Genomic DNA, 21470 nt, shown 5'->3' on the forward strand with positions numbered 1-21470 from the left:
GTGAAGAAAATAAGTATTTGAACACCCTGCTATTTTGCAAGTTCTCCCACTTAGAAATCATGGAGGGGTCTGAAATTGTCATCGTAGGGGCATGTCCACTGTGTGAGATACAATCAAAAAAAAAAATCCAGAAATCACAATATATGATTTTTAAACTATTTATATGTATGATACAGATGCAAATAAGTATTTGAACACCTGTCTATCAGCTAGAATTCTGACCCTCAAAGACCTGTTAGTCTGCCTTTAAAATGTCCACCTCCACTACATTTATTATCCTAAATTACATGCACCTGTTTGAGGTCGTTAGCTGCATAAAGACACCTGTCCACCCCATACAATCAGTAAGAATCCAACTACTAACATGGCCAAGACCAAAGACACTAGAGACAAAATTGTACACCTCCACAAGGCTGGAAAGGGCTACGGGGAAATTGCCAAGCAGCTTGGTGTAAAAAAGGTTCACTGTTGGAGCAATCATTAGAAAATGGAAGAAGCTAAACATGACTGTCAATCTCCCTCGGACTGGGGCTCCATGCAAGATCTCACCTCGTGGGGTCTCAATGATCCTAAGGAAGGTAAGAAATCAGCCCAGAACTACACGGAAGGAGCTGGTCAGTGACCTGATAAGAGCTGGGACCACCGTTTCCAAGGTTACTGTTGGTAATACACTAAGACGTCATGGTTTGAAATCATGCATGGCACGGAAGGTTCCCCTGCTTAAACCAGCACATGTCCAGGCACGTCTTAAGTTTGCCAATGACTATTTGGATGATCCAGAGGAGTCATGGGAGAAAGTCATGTGGTCAGATGAGACCAAAATAGAACTTTGGGGTCATAATTCCTCTAAACGTGTTTGGAGGAAGAAGAATGATGAGTACCATCCCAAGAACACCATCCCTACTGTAAAGCATGGGGTGGTAGCATCATGTTTTGGGGGTGTTTTTCTGCACATGGGACAGGGCGACTGCACTGTAATAAGGAGAGGATGACCGGGGCCATGTATTGCGAGATTTTGGGGAACAACCTCCTTCCCTCAGTTAGAGCATTGAAGATGGGTCGAGGCTGGGTCTTCCAACATGACAATGACCCGAAGCACACAGCCAGGATAACCAAGGAGTGGCTCTGTAAGAAGCATATCAAGGTTCTGGCGTGGCCTAGCCAGTCTCCAGACCTAAACCCAATAGAGAATCTTTGGAGAGAGCTCAAACTCCGTGTTTCTCAGCGACAGGCCAGAAACCTGACTGATCTAGAGAAGATCTGTGTGAAGGAGTGGGCCAAAATCCCTCCTGCAGTGTGTGCAAACCTGGTAAAAGACTACAGGAAATGTTTGACCTCTGTAATTGCAAACAAAGGCTACTGTACCAAATATTAACATTGACTTTCTCAAGTGTTCAAATACTTATTTGCAGCTGTATCATACAAATAAATAGTTAAAAAATCAAACATTGTGATTTCTGGATTTGTTTTTTTTTTTAGATTATGTCTCTCACAGTGGACATGTACCTACGATGACAATTTCAGACCCCTTCATGATTTCTAAGTGGGAGAACTTGCAAAATAGCAGGGTGTTCAAATACTTATTTTCCTCACTGTATATATATACACACACACACACATACATACATATACATACATACACACACACACACACACACACACACACACACACACACACACACACACACACACATACACACACATACATCCATACATATACACACATACGTATATATAAACAATTTTTGTCCATACACATACACTCGCTTAAATTGACATTTTTGGAGACACACTCACATCTTCTCACCTTTAACTTTTGTCTCAATGCATGTTCCTTCTCCGCCTCTGTCTGCATTTATGGATCTTTCCTAATTAATTGAGACATACTCACTTATTCTTTACCTAGTCAGATTTTTCCAGAGTCTATCAAGGGAACTCAACAAACACATCCTGCATAATACTCCAGTCCATTGCAGGACACCACTCATTGAACTTCTAGAGGGGTATAGAGTTGTAAATACAAATAAATGGCATGACTGGCTAATCTTAAAATTGGACCATGGACCCTGAAGGCTGAATGAGATATATACAACCACCAGGCATAACATTACGAAGTTATGAGCAGTGAAGGGAAGAACACTGATCTCTTCATCATGGCACCTGTTAGTAGGTGGGATATATTAGGCAGCAAGTAAACATTTTGTATTTGACAAGGGCCAAATTGTGATGTCTAGACGGCTGAGTCAGAGCTGGTCTGGTCTGCAGTAGATTCAGAAGATACATATATGACAACAGGATGAAAATGTGCTGTGGCAGTACTGACATATCAACTGTCATCTTTGTCAAAGTCATCATTACATTAGCAGGTTGCAAAAGTGCCAAGTCAGCACTGCTGCAATACAGGACAAAAAGTGCACCAATCAAGGCATTGTTTTATTTCCAGAAAACAACTTTTTCCCAAAGGTCACTGCGCAAAAACGTCATGTCGAGACGTGACCGTCCGTCCTCTGTCATTACTCATGGTGTTTGCGGAGAGGTGGCGAGGATGGAGAGGAGTACAAGCAGAAGCGTCCGCCCTCTTCGGGCAAACGTGATAATGCAGGGTTTTGCAGCACTCTCTCACATACACACACTTCGGCGAGCAAGAACAGGTGATTGAACTCACAGACGGGAAAATGAGTAAGAATTTAGACCGCCTCTCGTGTTGCTTGATACACAAAAAACACATTAGGAAAATGAAATTAGGGAAAAGCACGTATAAGACAAAACGTATAATAATGACTTTGCTGCTCGCTGGCCCAGCATGGACTCCCTTCACCTCTGTTTGCTTTCTTATTTATGGATGTCATTAAGACAGAGGGAGAGAAAAGCTGCTATTTAAAAAAGATTAAGAGAGAGGACAGAGATAAATGCTTGCAGTCTTTTTTTTACGCACTGCAGGTCCTGAATCTCTCTCTCTCTCTCTCTCTCTCTCTCTCTCTCTCTCTACATATAGGTAAACTCCTCCCCATCAGAATAGATATCAACGGGGCAAAACAGGGTCAAAGCGAGAAAAAGAAAACCAGGACAGAAAGAGAGAGAAGTGTTGAGCTAATGTTTTCGGTGCCTAATAAAGTGAGTGGTGTAATATCTGAAACATTAGAAAGTTCCAAATGGAGCTACTGAGAGCGCTTAAGCCCGCCTCCTCCTGTCATTAACACTGAGCTGAAATGCACAGCAGTCTTACACTCCACAACATCAACACACCCTAATGTTAGCACCATTAGCTCAAAGAGCACATCAGGACTCAAATTGGCAATCATGCAGCATGTGAGCGGTGATCACCGAGCTTAAAATATTCTGTTTAAAATAAAAACGATTCCAAGCGTGGATGTCTGCAGCACGACGACATTTTAACGCCACCTTAAAATAAATTAAAGATGACGAGAATAAAGTGGTAGCACTACGAGAACAAAGCGTCAAACATGCCGGAGTTGAACTCCTTCAGGGTCGATTTCTTAGATGATTATCCTCACAGTCTCTTGAGAAACAACATATCTTCGAATAGCACGCAGACCATCAATACCATCAATATCATTCAGACTGCAAAAATGCAAAAATTTCCTCAATGTCTGTCTGTACTTTTTCTAAAATGAATTAAGTTCCCTATATAACCGCTGAAGTGTCGTTTAACTAATTATAACTCCGTGTTGATGCGCAGTTAATGTAGTAGTTGAATCTTAACCTAAAGTAGGATTTAACCAAATCTTTTACATCCATTTAATGCTGCGGATTTTTTACATTAATCTCGTATTGCTATGACTTTATTATTAAAATATACTGACTTTAGTCTCGTAAAGCTTCGAATTTACAATTTGTAATTTTTTTTAGTTAGCACTTATCGCCATCTGCAGTGATGCGTGCAGCGGAAACGAAAAATTAACCGTGTGAGAATTTGACCTTGTGCATGTTCTGAAACTTGATCAGTTGCTGAAGAGACGACGAGCTCTGCATTCATAAGAGTGAATTGGATTGTGTATTTGGGTGTGCTGTAAGCCGTACTAAGCACACAGCCATGGCCAAGTTCATCATTTTCATTTTTACACAACTTCCTCCCAGTTTAGTCATAGCCAATTCCCAGCAGCTTGTTAATTCCGCCTAATTAGCCATCAGTCTGAAAGGTTTATGGTTAGCATGTGAGGGATGGTTGCTCTCTGGGTGGGAAGGATTGAGAGAGTGTGCTGTCATAGTAAAAGGAGGGAGACCAACATGCTCAATTACACGTGTAAAGAAAACTGAAACATCAGTGGTGATTTTTATGCAGTGACATAAAAGTAAATGACAATCGTAATGACATTGTTCAGATCTTGTTGATGCTAGACAGTGACTCCCATTATAACTAAAATGTTATCCATCATGACTAAAATATTTATTAGCATTTGAAAAATTAAACAATTAAACAATCAGCTCAGTGGATGATTTCTGACTTTTTATCAGAAGGACATGGGTTCAAATCCCAGGACAAGAAGCTGTTACTGCTGGGCCCTTCAGCAAGGCCCTTACCCTCAATTTCTCAGCTGTATATGCAAAATAACTCCACATCACTCTCCATAAGGCCAAATCTCACCTTACAAATTTGAATTGTAAATGCAAGAATATGCACATTAATTCCTGAAAACTGCTCAGTAACTACACAACTTATCCACTGTGAATTCACTTCCCATCAAAAAAAACAAACAACAACAACAAAAAAAAAAAAAGCTAAAGTGCTCTTAGCGTTTATTCCTTTGTGGGAGCCGTTAAAGGCTCTATGCAGAACCCTACAACAGAGTATTTCATGTTCACGAAAGGGAAACTTTTGAAAGCTAGAACTATTAAAAAAGTCCAAAGGGTCTTCAGAATCCATAGTACCCAAGGCTCTTCATGAAACTTCTTTAAAAAGAAAACTCTTCATTGCAAGGTTTTTAAAGAGATCTTTTAAAAGGGGAAAAAAACCGGAGAGAAGCTCCATAATCCTGAGTGTATTTGTTCGTATACTTACTCAGGGATTTGAAATTCTTCATGTAGAATTAGACTTTTTAATTGCTGTTCTAGATATAAACCAGTATACAGCAGAGAGAAAAAGCATTCTATAAAACCTGTACTACACTGGTAGTCAATGGCACAATACAAAAAATACAGCACAACATTAAAGATGTAATGCAAAATTCATAATTTGACTGCTTGTTATTGTCTTTAACTAACCTTAGAGAACATACAAACCTGGGAGAAGCAGAGACAAAAGAGTAACGTGATAACTTTACATTCGGTTTTAAGTAAAAAAAACAATAAAAATTACAAGATGTATTTGATATCAATGTACAACCTCCCCAAGCCTCCTCCAGCTCCTTCATTTGCAACAACATATTAGTACTTGAATATATTAAGTATATATTAAGGTTATATTTATATTAAGTTTGTAATCTAGCATACCAGTGTAGATTTATTCATTACTAGCGACTCAAAGCACTTTTGTACGTCGTTCTGGATAAGGGCGTCTGCTAAATGCCGCAAATGTAAATGTAAATATGATCTTTCTCAGAGTATTTTCTTGTTTCCTTACATTTTAAATCTGTAACGTCTTTACTCCATTTCCTTTAATCAAACATGCCGTCTCCTCATTCTCTTTCAATGTACATAAACAGTATAAATTCTATTTTTCATTTTATTTTATTTTATTTATTTTTATTTATTTTATATATGTTTTTTATAATGTTAATTTTATTCCTCTATTATGTTTATATGGGACATTTATGTGATATGAGAGAGAGAGAGAGAGAGAGAGAGAGAGAGAGAGAGAGAGAGAGAGAGAGAGAGAGAGAGAGAGAGAGAGAGAGAAGAATGAAAGAAAGAAAGAAAGAAAGAAAGAAAGAAAGACTTTTTTGACTTTTAACACACCTTTATTTTTCCTTTGTTTCACTTAGTTAACATTCCACCTTAGTACCCATACTATCGATAACATGCCCAAAAAGAAAAAACAAAAGAAATTAAAATAAATAAATAAAAATAAAAAAAAAATAAATAAATAAATAAATAAATAAATGCACAGATGGATGGACACTTTCATAAATAATTAGATGGATAAAAGGGTAAAAGGAAAAAAATGTAAATTAATGAATAAATACTGGTGTGCACAAGATGTAAAAAATAAATAAAAAAATAAAAAAGCAACAAAAACAAAACCTGCTTATGCACTCATTAAAAACGACGCTTGGATTAAACGAGGACACACAAATTAAAACATCACACATTTAGAATTAGTCGATGATCCTGGTCCAGCGTGCACAAGACATCATTTAGTGCCCAGGCGTTCACAAAACCATCCAGATTGTTTGTCAGTTTAAAATATGCTAACTCCGCCCTGAGCCTAGCAGATATTAGAGCTCTAACCATCACCTCAGGATCTACTGTGCCTTTACTCCTGAGCTTCCTCTTCCTAGTTAACCAAATTGCCAGCTTTGATTCTCCTATTAGGAAGTTTATTAGGCAGACATGTTTTCTGTCTGTGCTCACGTACTTAGGCCCAAAGATAAAAAGCTCTTCACTGAAGATACTGGCCAGGTCTCTGACCCATCCCTCTAACACCCTGAACACAGCCTGCGGCAGTGCAGAAACAGGTGGTCTACTGACTCATCTGTGTTAGAGAAGACACATTCCCTCCCTATGGTGGGTTCGATGTGTGCCACGTGTCTGTTCGTAGCTACCGCCCAGTGAACAATCCCCCATTGGAGATCCGCAGTGCGTTTCTCTATCGGAGGTTTGTACAGGGATGTTGGGAAGCTGGGGTCAGAGCACAGGCTCAGCCATAATATGGCACCCCTGGACTACAGAGGGTTAAGGGCCATGCACAAGGGCCCCAAGAGTTGCAGCTTTAACCCATAATCTTTCGATGAGTAACACAGAGCCTTAACCACAGAGTTTCCCACTTTTTCAGTCCATGTTGTAATATGTATAAATGTAAACTTTGAATAAGATTTCCCATTTAATGAAAAACTATTGCAAGATCACAATCAGAACCCCCTGAACCTTGCAAGTGTGTGTAGAGTAGGTGGTAGCTCAGAGATCCATAAATGAGAATGTCATGAATTCAAAGCAAAGCAACACCATGCTGCTACTGCTGCTGAGCCCCTGAGCAAATCCCTTAACCCTCAACTACTCAGGTGAATAAATGAGTTAATTGTAAGTCACTCTGGATGAGGGTATCTGCAAAATGCCTCCAACAATAGAAATCTGTTTAAAAGGTATGATGTAGAAGAGAATGGAATATATACAGTATATATATATATATATATATATATATATATATATATATATGTCTTTTTTTTTTTTTTTTTAAACAAAAGCAAGTACTTTTGTACATTTTAGGTAACAAGAGATGTAAAAGAAGTCATTTCACGCATGAACAGGATGGGTTTCATCTACCAATAATAAGTAATTTCTAAACTTAATTTCTTGACTAATAAGAAATACTATAATGCAATAAAAGGAAATGCTATACTGTAATGACAGGAAATACGATACTGTAATGAGTTTCTCAATTGTCAATACAGGGAAGTTGTCAATTCAGGGAACACAACCCATAATCTGGATGCAACATGCAAATCAGGATGCCGGACAATTTCATCAATAAATAATTATTTGGGAGTTCTATATAATCAAATGTTTGAAAAATTTAAACCTGACTTGGGTTTAAATCAAACATAAACAGTACAAAAATATTTTAAGATAAAAGAAAGATTTATGCACCCTATTTTGCAGTGTATATCCATCAGCGAAACAGTACAATGGAAACCCAAACCTGTTCCAGCATAGCAATGCTGCACAAAGCAAACTACATGAAGATATGCAGTGCTTTTGGAGTGGAACATCTCCTGCTATAGAGCTCTGACCTCAGCCCTATTGAACACTTTTGGGATATATTGGAACGCTGACTGCACCCCAGGCCTTCTCACCTCACCTACATCAGTACTTGACTTTACTAACACAGCACAAATCTCCACAAGCGCACTACAAAATATAGTGGGACATTTTCCCAGAAGAGTGGAAGAAATTATAAGAGCGAATTGGGACTAAATGTGGAAATGTGATGCTCCCAAAGCACATACCATACTTATGACCAGGTGTAACATTTGGCAATATAGTGTACGAAATGCATTACGGAAACACGACAAAACCAAGCTAACAAACTCGATCAATTTTTAACTCTAATTTCTGTGAGACAGGGTTCAGTGCCCTCATGGGCACCAAATGAAAATACCGATCTCAGCTGAGCTCAAATGCATGGTTTCAAATGATGCTTCCTGACTTTGATAAGCTCCGGTGTGGCACTCGTCAGTTCTTTCATTAGACGTGGTGAATGCTGAGTCACTGCTGATAGATTTTTACACACTGGGATTTATAGGCATTGCTATATAACTCGTATAAGCCACTTTTCCCACTTTGAGGAATGCTAATTGCATGTGATGTGGGTGTAGGAAAATGACTGCTGTGCAAAAAAATGCAATGAAGTTTGGAGATTTTTGATGGCGGTTTTAAAGTCTAATAATTTGGACATGCTCGTAGTAATGCACTGTGTATCAAAGCCTACTTTTAAAATAAATGAAGGAGAGTTCAGGATTCAGTCTTGGACCAACAAAAGGTTAGAACCCCTGAATGACCTCCCTCATAGGAAAAACACTAAAACACTCCAAATACATGTCTTTGTCAATCAGTTTTATCCTTCTTCCTTTCATCCATTTTTTCATTCCTACTTCCAACCATTTACCCACCCATACTTCCTTAAATCCATCCATCTTTTTCCCCCATTCGTACATCAATCGTCTCTTCATTCCTTTCTTCCGTTTCTTTATTCTTTCATCCCTCCTTCCATCCACCTGTCCAGGTAAACTGGAAACCATCTACTGTTGGATTTCCATTTAAATCTTTTTTTTTTTCTTTTTTTTTATCTATTTTCATCTATCTGGCCATCTGCCAAATCCATCCATCTATCCATTCATTTACCCATCCATCTATGAATCTATCTATCTGAAATTCTATCTATACTTTTGGAAAAACAACAAGAAATATGCTTAAGAGTTCTTTAGATTGTTAAAAGTTCTAGCTTTATCAAGGTGTTCTAACTTTAAGGGCTTTCCCAGAGGGTCAAACCAAATAAAAACCTTTTTAAAAAGCTAGACTGAGTTTTTTTCTTTTTCTTTTTCTTTTCTTTTCCTTTTTTTTTTTTCTTTTTTTAAAGAACACACAGATTTCAGATGTGTTTGATTCTGATGGATCTGCACCCCAGGGGTGGAAGCAAAGTTCCTGTTAGATGTACAGTATATGATTGAATCTAAGCCTCTACTCTTATTAAGTGTAAACACTATTATTTTGTGACTTTCCAATATAAATATTCATAAAGATGTTTTCTTTTGTCTGAATTTGGGCTTCTGCAGTTCCATTTTTTTATTTCCTTTAATGCCAGTCTCAGTCACTCGAATAAACAGTAATAAGAGAACCGTTCTGGCTCTTACTTTGGATGAGTGAACTGGTCCTGCAGCTCGACCTTCTCAACCAGATCTCCTCCGATGCTGCGCACCAAATCGTAGAAGTCAGTCTCTGTGTAGCCCTCAGCTGGCAGCCAGAAGGAGATGTCGTTGAAGAGCGGTGGGTATTTACCGAGGGCCTGAGACACACAGAAATACAATCAGATTACTAACAGCTGATCCACACACTCTGGTATACATATCTCACACCTTCAATTAATGCATAATGAAGATTTAGCAAAGCAATAAACACAGTGAACAAGGAAGGGGCAATCAGGACATTAGTGTTTCTCATCAGCACTTAATTCTTAGATAAAACAAAACATCATAACGTATCTCTTTATTAGAGATATACGAACCTGCTTGATGATTTCAAGATTTTTATGTCACAAACATAGTTATAATCAGAATACAACTTGCAGTAAATTGCAAACCTGATCAGCTGCTTAGAAATGTGTGCATTAAATAAAAGAGACTATAAATAATAAATACCAGAAGATATGAGAAAATAAAATAAGACAAAAAACAGGCCATCTTCAGGTCAAGTGACCCAGTACTACACTTATTGGGGAGCAAAATCCAATCCAACTACCTAAAAGGTTCTTCAGCAGTGTGCATTTGAGGGAATTGATAACTGGTCTCAATTCTCAACTTTCAAAAAGTGCTTTTTGAACAATTTATATTCCAGCAAAACCACCTGCACAGCATAATTTCTGCAATGTTTGCCATTTGATTAAGTCTTATTATGATTTTTGAACACAGCAGTGAGTGTGTGTCAATCCACCAAGCTTTCCATCTCCATTTCTTATAACTAAATAAATACCAAGTCTGGTCGAAAGACCATGATACAGTTTCTCTGATGCCTGGGAATCTATCATCAAGTCAAGAGTTTTTTTTCCTCGATTCAACCATATAGCTGTAAAATGATATACACAGTGAAATGAAAGAATCAAAGTGTTACATAAACAATACAGGAATACAGAAGACAACACAAAGCTAAGTAATGCTAACCAGACCTACAGTACATACAGGATTATATAAAGTGCAAAAGTACAAATAATGCAGTGCAGAACAATAATTGATCAGAAGGTTGTGAGTTCAAATCCTAGTACCACTAAGAACTAAAACCTCAACCGCTCAGTTGTATAAATGAGATGAGTGGATAAGAAGTCTGACTGCAAATAAAAGTGCAGCATTGACTAGAACGCAAAGCTAATAATTAGAATTAGATTTATTTGTCATGTACACCTGAGCATACAAGAAACTTGTTTATGGTTTAGAAGTAAACCAAATGTTATAATTTAATATACAGATTAGATACGATTAGATCAGATTAGATTTGTCATTGTGCAGAGTACAAGTACAAAGCCAATAAAATGCAGTCAGCATTTACCCAGAAGTGCAAATAGCAATGTATATAAATGAATATACGAATATTCGATTAACGTATTTACATTTTTATTATTTATTTTAGCAGTGCTGGACTGAACAAAACTTCGATCAAAATATATACCTTTACACAGAAAACAGAAAGTGGCAACATAGTACAGTGATTGTTTTAATGACATTTTAAGACTAATACAAACATCATGATCCCACATAACACAGCTGAAACCCAACTGACCAAGCATAGAACACAATACACCATAAGAAAAAGTGATATTATAGTGCAGTGATTGTTGCACACAGGTATGATATTGCACAAAGTTGAAGGGATAGAGGTAAAAAGTCGAGTATAGTTGTTTTGCTCATGTCTGCATAAGGACTAAAGTGCAAAGATATTATCTATATAATGATAATTATTATACATTTAAAGATGACATGCTGGTTAGCTGCATTTTTAGTGTATTTAACAGCACACAAAAGGAAGGTGCCAAGTTGCAAAGCAGATATATATTGAGTTGGACTGTGTGTGTCGCTATGTATTTGTAGACTTATAGCATGAGAGACGAAACTGTTGCACAGTCCGGCTGTGAGGGAGCAAACGCTATAGCAGGAGGGTGAATAGTTTTGTAAGAGCGCTTGTACTTCTTTAAATCATTTACCACTATCCAGCACTCTATAAATATATAGACAAAAGCACAACCCAGTCGACTACACTACACCATAATGACTGGTTGGATCACCCTGGCAATTTGCGCCTGGATCCTCAATTCTGACTTTGAGAGCACCCTTAGATCTTAATCCTGAAAAGTGTCAGAAGCAGCACTTTGTTCCTATCAGTACTCAGTATGCATTTGTGTCCTGATGTATAGAAATAAATCAAATTATAAAACTGAACAAAACTGTCTATCTGGAAGATCAGGAGAGGAAAAAAGGGGAAAAAAAAATGCATATTATAATGGTGGAGACAATTAGATTTGCTCTGGGTCCTTTCTCTGACAGTAGCATTAAGAAGAAAAACAACCCAGTCATAAAAGGCCTGAAAGATGATCATGATATTGAATTACTGGATGCTTTCATCGAGGAGGAAGTGGGGGATTTAATAGAGAATAAACAGAGAAAATTGTAATTAAAAAAAAATCTGAAAGTGAGAAGGGAAGCGAGCGAGAGAGAGAGAGAGAGAGAGAGAGAGAGAGAGAGAGAGAGAGAGAGAGAGAGAGAGAGAGAGCAATAGAAAAAAGAGAAGTGCATTTTAAAGACAGCAGAAGGAAGACAACATAAAAGATGACAGAAAACTAATTTTAGAAATTTAGAACTTTAAATGAGATTCAGAATTCTCTCAAAGGCACACAAATTAAAGAAAAAACAAAAACACTTGTGAACCCCTAAATAAATAGCAATGAGAAGTAAAAGTCCTGGATGTACTTGTAATTTCTGGTAAAATTCATTAAAAAAAGTTTCTTTGCAAAAGCTTCGAGCTCAGTGTTCAGGCTCAGTGAATAACCATGTGTTAAAACTGTACTGCTCTTAAGCTTGGGGTTGAATTTGCACTTGCACCTAAAAGGAAGGCTGCTCTAAAGCATAACGTTCCTCCGCAAAAACAAAATCCTCATGAGATCTTATAAGGTCACTCTTATTAGATCTTCCTGCACACGTGTAGTATAGAGTTTACAAGCCTTAGGTGTTTTTAGGGAAGCTAATGCATTGAATTTATAACAGTGTGTGTGTGTGTGTGTGTGTGTGTGTGTGTGTGTGTGTGTGTGTGTGTGTGTGTGTGTGTATTATGCATATACTAAAGATACTGTAGTAAACTATTAGAGATATTTGTAATATCCATTTATAGACAGACATCAGGACAGACAGACAGATGAGACATACAGATGAGACAGACAGACAGACGGGTAGATAAATAGATAAGTTCCATTCAGTGGGAGATCGTTGAAAAACCTATACATTCATTCACCTTTCCCAATTCCCTAAAATCTAGAGGTACACTTTCTGTACCTCTGATATGACAAGACCAGTAGAAATGCCAAAGCTCATCGAAGTTAAGAGGATGAGTAGGAATCGGTGATTAAACTGACTCTAACCTGGATATTGGCAGTCGCACTCATGCATTCACATTTATTTAAACACAATTTCCAATCCTTTTTCATTCGAGTCAGGGACAGAGACATTAGACAGAAATGCGTCCAGTAACCAAGACCACGAGTCTATCAGACTAAATAAGCAATATACAAAACGGATGGATTAAAAAATATCAAATGATATCAAACATTTCATCAAAGATGGGTGTGGCTCGGGGACCCTTAAAATGTCCCGAACCCCACTAATCGTCGCTCAAGAACTCTTCTTTGAGACGGGACTCAAACCCTTCGAGGCAGATCTTCCGGCAAGCTTTACCTTTAAGAACTTCTCCTACTCTGATCTTCAGGAGAACCTGGAAGAAGTTCTAACTGCCTCCTAATGGACTCTTCAAGAATTTCCTTTGTCCACTGCATCCGGACTCTTGTTTAGCAAAAGCCAATGCAAGTAATCGTTTTAAAGACCATTTAAGCACTTGATTAAGCTCGAGCCCCTTTATTAAGGTGAATTTAAATTTCTTGATGATTCTCATTTAGGTTGTGGTTATTTTTGAAGGTAAGCTTGCCATTCCTTTTCTTCCTTTCTCTCTCTCTCTCTCTCTCTCTCTCTCTCTCTCTCCTTTTTCCTTCTTTTCCTCCTTCTACATAATCTTAACTGCTTTTCCTCTTTTATGTATGTTTGTGTAGTTAGTTCTATGTTGTGTTTGTCTCATTCATTAAACAACATATTTTTTAAAAGTGATTGTCTCTGAGTAGTGCTCACATTTCAAAGTCACTGCAATATTTGTTTGTAATACATGCTCTATAACTTGTACGGCATAAAGAAGGGGGGGGGGGATTTCCCTTTTTGCAAGCGCAATTCGCTACATCTGTAAACTTGCTTTTGGAAAATATCCATTGTTAAATGCGCTATACAAATGAAACTGAATTCAAATTGAATTGAACTGGAAAAAAAAAAAGCCGTGCCTGTTGAATTTCAAGCCAAACTATAAGATCTTTGGGTGTTTTTACACATAAGTTCTTTCTATTTTAAAATCTTAATTGCTGTCACCCTTCCCGTGGGCTCACCACCTGCAGGAGGGACCGTAAGGGACCGGTGCTGAGAGGATTGGGCAGCAGTCGAAGGCGGGGGCCTTGACAGCTGATCCCTGGACACGGAGAAGTGTCTGGGGAATCTGCTTAGACTGCTGCCCCCGCGACCCGAATTACGGATAAGCGGGAGAAGATGATGATGATGATGAATTGTTGTCACCTTAAAATAGAAACTCTGACCTTACATTCAAAAGTATAAATTAATGTAAAGAATCTAAAAGACTAGTGAGCAAAAAAAAAGACCTTTTGCTACATGAGACGTTAAAATAAAACTTGTATGAGGAAACCCATTAAGTGTTTGTATAACCTTGAACAGTGCATAAATACGACATTTGAGACTCGGCATTAGTTTGTTCATCGGCAATAGAAAAATGGAGAAATGTATCCATTATACAGATGGACTATTGTTGGACTATTGTATTGTTGAAAGACTATAATCACACTCTTGATGTCACCCAAATGAGGATGGGTTCCCGTTTTTGAGTCTGGTTCCTCTTAAGGTTTCTTCCTCATAACATCTAAGGGAGTTTTTCCTTGCCACAGTTGCCACGGCTGCTCATCAGTGACAAATTCACACCATTCACCTTAACTGTTGATTTCTGTAAAGCTGCTTTGAGGCAATGTGTGTTGTGAAAAGCGCTATAGAAATAAACTTGACTTGACTTGATGGACTACAGTAAAATAAATAAATCAAAGGTCATTGTTGATCGGTTTATATTAAAGGGCGCAAGGAAATAGCTAAAACTATTTAGAGAATTTCCACAACAGTTACATAGAAATCAGTCCACCTTACGTTTTGGCTGCTTTATGCCAACCTATAATTGATTACTGTACAGTAAGTGCACACCTCCTATCTGTTTTTTTGTTTATTTATTATTATTTTGTAATCTTTGGTGGTAATCTATAACCCCAATTCCCAAAAAGTTGGAACACTGTGTAAATTGTAAATAAAGTAAACCTCTAATTTATTCACAAAAGAACATAAAAACAAGTTCAAAATGACCTTGGTTTTTTTTTTTCTTAAAATTATTACATTTCCTCAGTTTAAACATTTCATGTTCTCATTTCAGGTTTATGAGATTCAGTTGCATTCTGTTTTTATTTACCTTGTACACAGCGATCCAACTTTTTTAACACTCCTCTTAAAAAAACGGGACAGCAAAAGTCTGGAAAAAAATAAATACTATTAAAATTAAACAGTTGGAGAAACATTTCGCAACTATTAAGGGTCATTTGCAACAGGATCAGGTATAAATAGTGTATCTGACTATATAATAGAGAGGCAGAGTCTCTCAGAAATGTGGTGCAGAGCTTCACCAATCTGTGAAAGATTGTGTCTACACAGAATAATGAGCCGCAATATAAAATTGCAAAACAGTTAAATATCTCATCACAGGTACATCATTAGACTTTTCAAAGAATCTGAAGAAATCTCTCTACACAAGGGACACGGGTGGAAAAATCATTATTGGATGTCCATGATTTTTCCGTCCCTCATACGGCACTGCATTTGAAACAGTCATTAGGTTGGAATCAGGTGAAGGCTGAGACTTGGCATGAGCTGTGTGAGCTTCGAGAGTGAGTAGTGTGCTCTTCAGTTTCCTTAGCTGTGTGTGTTATATATGGAAACCCACAGCAAAGAAGACCTACTGACCCCATTGTCATACTTGCATAGACACCAGAGAGGAGAGGAATGCACTTCATGCATCTGTTTCACTAGTTACTGGAAGCTCGATTGTGTGTGTTTCTCCAGGAAAACTCACAAAGTGAAAACAATAAATACATTAAGGGATCAGACAGGCAGACAAGTACATTCCTCTTTCTCTCTTACACTCTGAGTAATGGTCAGTGCACAGAGAGGGAGATGAGCTGAGGAAAGACATGCAGCTAGAGACTAAAGTTGATCACTCACTCACTCACTCACACACACACACACACACACACACACACACACACACACACACACACACACACACACACACACACACACACACACACACACACACACACACACCTCTCGCATGCAAGGCCACTGCACTGCCAGTATCAGCCTTCCACACACCAAAACACACTTAAACGCTTCACGGTTTAATAAAATAACGAATAAATGGATTTCATCCAACTTCGTGTGCGTAGTCCCTCATGTTGGCCCAGATTGAACGGTTCTGGCAGGAGTAAATAGTGAACCGAACACCTGCTGAGTTCCACGATCAGCACATGCAAATCTGAGAGGCACTAATTCGTAGTAATAACATCCTTAATGTGGTACTTTTAAAACATGAAAAAAAAAAGTTTTTGGATGGAAAAAACAATCATTTTGTGATTAAAGTGGCCTTGAAGTCACTTGTCACTTTAAAGTGATGAACTTTTCCATATTTCATTTTTTTTAATTTATTTTTTTTATCGTTTATAAAAAAATGTGCGACTGAAAGCTTGAGTGCACATGTACTTGGCAATAAACCGCTTTCTGTTTCTCATTCTGAAAAATAGGAGGAGGAGGTAAAATGCATTATAAAATGAAGCGATGTTATGTTGCAATATAATAAGGAAATAGAAAGAGTATCTATGTACTATATAAAAGGAGTCCTTAATTTTTCCTTTCTTTTAATGCCGTTCCGAGTCGCTCTGTATAAAAAAAATTGCATGGGCCGGAGTGACTACTGGTATTATGTGGAGATTTTATTACCATTTTTAAATATATTTATTATGCCTCCTAATGCTAGATTAGTTTATTATGTTGTTATGCACCACATGAGCATCACTTTTTAAGAGATATAGAGCCTATTAAAAAAAGCATTATTACCACCATGATTACTTTTTATATTCATTGCTTTTGAAATCAAAACATCTAATTTTTTTTATATTCATATGGTTGGTGGGTGAATCTAACAAATAATCAGGCTATGTGAATAACTACGAGAAATTTTATTTTGAAAGCCAACCTTCATCATCAAATATAGATATGATACAAGTAAAACATATATTTAAAATTTAATTTTCAAAATCTGTCTCTGGCATTGTTCAGAGGGCCGTTCCACATGTGGTGGAGATGTATGACAATGGTTTGATGGTATGCAAACAAAGTATACCTGCACCAACCAGAGCTGTTAATTTTATGTTTCAGGGAAAAAGCATGTAGGTTTGGAAACAGACTCATAGAATTTCATATCCACCAACGTTTAGCCTTCATTCGCTGTTCCTCCACTCTTCTGAGGAGATGTTAGACCAAATCTTGGAGTGTATTTCAGAAGATTTGTGCTCCCCACAATGGTGTTAGCTAAGTCTACTGATGTAGGTGAGATGAGGAGGCCTCAGATGCAGTCAGCTTTTCAATGAGGTCAGAGCTTAAGGTTGAGGTCGGAACTGTATTGCAGGCCACTCAAGATCTTGCACTCAAACCCATGTAAACCTTATCTTCAGGGAGCTGACATTGTGTGCAGGGGCATTGTTATACTAGATGAGGGTTTAGGCTTTTGTGTATTTTTCAGCATATTTGTAGAACCAAACAAACACTTAAAAGACAAAAAAGGAGCAGAGATACCACTAGTATATACATTATATTGCCAAAAGTAATGGGACACCTGACTTTTTCTGCTATATGTGGTTCTTTTCCAAACTGTTACCACAAAACTGGAGGCGCTTAATTGTATAGAACGTCCATAGATGCGCTGTAATAAGATTTTGCATTCACTTGAACTTGGAAACCAAACCTGTTCCAGCATGGCAATGCCCCTGTGCACAAAGTGAGCTCCTTGTAGATATGATTTACATGGTTTGGAGGGCAAGATCTTGAGTAGCCTGCTATAGAGCTCTGATCTCATCCCTACTAAACACCTTTGGGATGAATTGGAACATCACCTACATCAGTACCTGCCTTTCGTAATACCATTGTTGCTGATGAACACAAATATCCATAAGCACACTCTAAAATCTAGTGGAACATCTTCCCAGAAGAGTGGGGGGAATTATAAGAGCAAATTGAAACCAAATGTGGAATGCAATCCTCAAAAACCACATACCATATTTATGACCAGGTGACCCAATACTTTTGGAAATATAGTGTATAAACAAACCATTCTAGAACGCTAGATTAGCTAATAGATGCCTTATTTTAGTGACAGACCAGTTTAAATTGCTGTGTTATACCTTAACAGGTCTGGACACTGAAATAAATCAGCGGGATGATGACGATGCGGATCAGGACTCTCATATGCCACTGTGTTTGACAAGCATGAGCTAGATTGCTATTAGTTAACTAGCCGGCTAGCATTTTGGGGATGACATTTCCAAGTTGTACATTCCAAGTATATGAATAGTTTTACAGCCCTTTTTTTAAAAGTTCTTTAGGCTTTATAATGATTACACTAAATGCAGATCGCTTCAGGACATTTAAATGTCGTTGCTCTGTGATAGATTTTATGTGCGTTATTCACTGCACAAGGATTTCCTGATGCTACACTGCCTATAATGCACAGTTCTAGGACAAGTACATGCATGTTAAGGTCAGTTGAAGGATATCCTGTTGGATGTGTGAAAATTACATAAGGCAATTAAATGAAGATATTCAACTCTAAATCTTTTTGCTAAGATGTTCATGATTCTAATTTTTTTACATTAGAGATACAAACGGGGAGATCTGGCATGGGGAGACATGGTGCTAAGCCTTACACTCCTGACAAGGAGGGGAAAATAGAGCAGCGTGAGCTTATGTGTCTATAAGGTGAAGGTTCATACAGCTTAGGCAATTTGAGCCTGATCACAGGATTCTGCAGTAAGCTATACTGTAAACAGAGTGTGAACAGAGATATCAGACTTGCACAGCAATCAACACCTCATCCATTTATAAACAGCTAATTACATATGCTTTTAGCCCTGTTCCAAAAAAAAAAAAAAAAAAAAACCCTTATGACCTGTGGAGTAGAAAAAAAGTCTAGTCATATGCTTGGGCATTTTTTTTTTCCCACACTACAGGTCATAATAGTATTTTTTGGGTGGGGTGAAAGCAGTCTGATATCTCTGTTCACACTCTATGAGGAAAAAGTACACGCTTTCAAGTGTATAGCAAGAGAGTCTGCAAATACTAGAACAAGCTAATATGCATTGCATCAGAAGACAATGTCATTGCTAAGTTATGCACCCTCCTGCTGTAAACAAGCATCTCGTTGCATTTTCTTCATACATTATTTCTATTTTTTACAAATATTATATGTATTTATATAATATTTATATATAAATAAAATTGGCAACAGATACATTAAAAAATGAACAAGCTGCGATTTGAAACTATGCGACTCATAAATATTAAATAATAATAATTAAATAAAATAATAACTATGATAATCAAACTATTCAAAAATACAAATATAATGTTCAATTTGTAAAGGGTGTCTGATCTTTTTAAGCTTTATTCTTAAACCCCCACATTATGACCACAAATGGAGAAACTAATGGCAACAATTAAGAAGAATGGGAGAAGTTGTGGTCATTCAGACATGATGGAGCGCCTGAAGATTTGTGCCAAAGACAAAATCTATCATCAGAGTAAAGTGAATGATTACGGTCCGGAAATTACCCGATACAGCGATCGTGAAGAAAGTTCTTATTATGTAAGTTCTTACATTTAAAACTCTAAGAACTGAAGACACATCAGTGACACATCATTTGTTCACCATGTCTGCAGAAGTTGTGGGCAGAGGAAAGTGTCCATATATACAAACATCTACGGGAAAATGTAGACCATCTGGCTACTTTAGGAATACGCATTTAAGCATGCAACAATTTGGGACACACTGAATGTTGGATATATACAGGATATATAGTAGGCAGATTGGGAAATGGCAAAAATGGTGAAGAAAAACAAGCCAATCCTACATTTTATGCTAACAACTTTTTTTTTTTGTTGCATGAATTAGCTGGTAGTTTAAGCTCAAGCTTAAGTCAAGTCAAGTCAGCTAATGATCTACGGTCTAGCATTATACTCAATTTAATATCATGTCAGGTTTGTTTTTGGTCAACAATATTTACAAGATTATGTAATGTAAGGCTTTTTTTTAGTAAGTTAGTAAGTAAGATTTAGTTAGACAGGGAGAGTGAAAAGTATAGAAAAGTCATTTATCTATTATTGTAATGCAGCTATGAAAAACTTAAAACCCACATTTATTTAGAGTTGCATTTATCAAACTGTCTCCATATTAAGGATGGGGATGAGGATGGGTTCCCCTTTTGAGTCTGGTTCCTCTCAAGGTTTCTTCCTCATAACATCTAAGGGAGTTTTTCCTTGCCACAGTCGCCACGGCTGCTCATCAGGGATAAATGCACACCATTCACCTTAATGTTGATTTCTGTAAAGCTGCTTTGAGACAATGTCTGTTGTGAAAAGCGCTATAGAAATAAACTTGACTTGACTTGACCACAACTGCTATCTCTTTGCATGTCTTGTGAGTTATTCTCGGTATGCAGTGATTAGTGCCTACCAAACGTGGTCCAAAGAAAGATAACTGTAGACCAGCAACAGGGTCTTGGGAACACAAGGTTCATCGATGCATGTTTGGATGCTACTTTGTACATGAACCACCCACTCTCACATTGTTGCAGACCAAGTACCAACCTTCATGGCAACAGTCTTTCCTTATGGCAATGCCTTTTTTCCTTGGATGAATTATGTTTTATTTTTGTTTGTTTGTTGCAAATCCCAATTCAACTTCCAATTTTTGCCTATGAATTCCCCAAATCTCAATCTGTGCATCTGTGAGACACACTGGACAACCAAACTAATCAATTAAGGCCCCAACCCACAACTTCCAGCAATTAAAAAAATCAGCGGTTAACATTTTGGTGGCGGATACCACAGTATACCTTCAAAGGGCTTGGTGTATAGTTCAGGCCTTGATGTGTCAGAACTGTAAATGGCACAAGAGGAACTACACAATATTATGCAAGTGGTTTTAATACATGGCTGATGTTAATGTTATTGAGTAAGTTTCCTGAAGTGAAGCTAACTGCAGATGTGTAAACAGAAAACCTGAGATCCCAAAAATGAAGATATCTAAATGCTCATAATTTTTTTGGCTTAGCTTTTTAACAAACATGCCAACTCTGGAAAGAATAAAGGAACTAGGTATGTTAATTATAGTGACTCCATTACACCTTAATTAATCCAATAATTAAAACAACTGTTGAAATAACCAAATTTTCCTTACAGCATTCAGGCCATGATGCAAACACATACCACTGTAGGAACCTGGCAGGAATTACAGATGGCTTGGATAGATTCTCAGCTTTGCCCTCATGACCCTGCAGGCTAATGTGTGTGAGAGCTACTCGCTTGACCTCTGAAATAATTGTGAATAAAAAAACTAAAGGTGAGGGAAAT

General features: G+C 37.5%; 1 protein-coding gene across 2 annotated transcripts in view; it reads right to left on the reverse strand.

Moving 5' to 3' along the window:
• fars2 (phenylalanyl-tRNA synthetase 2, mitochondrial) overlaps window positions 1-21470 on the reverse strand; it is a 172773-nt gene that overhangs the window by 59812 nt on the left and 91491 nt on the right. For both annotated transcript variants that reach the window (XM_083547163.1, XM_083547162.1), the window contains exon 6: window positions 9528-9679. In XM_083547163.1, coding sequence (XP_083403289.1) covers window positions 9528-9679 — 152 coding nt within the window. The remainder of the gene's footprint in view (window positions 1-9527; window positions 9680-21470) is intronic.

The sequence above is a fragment of the Silurus aristotelis genome (genome assembly GCF_946808225.1).
Source record: "Silurus aristotelis genome assembly, chromosome: 1".
Taxonomy (NCBI): domain Eukaryota; kingdom Metazoa; phylum Chordata; class Actinopteri; order Siluriformes; family Siluridae; genus Silurus; species Silurus aristotelis.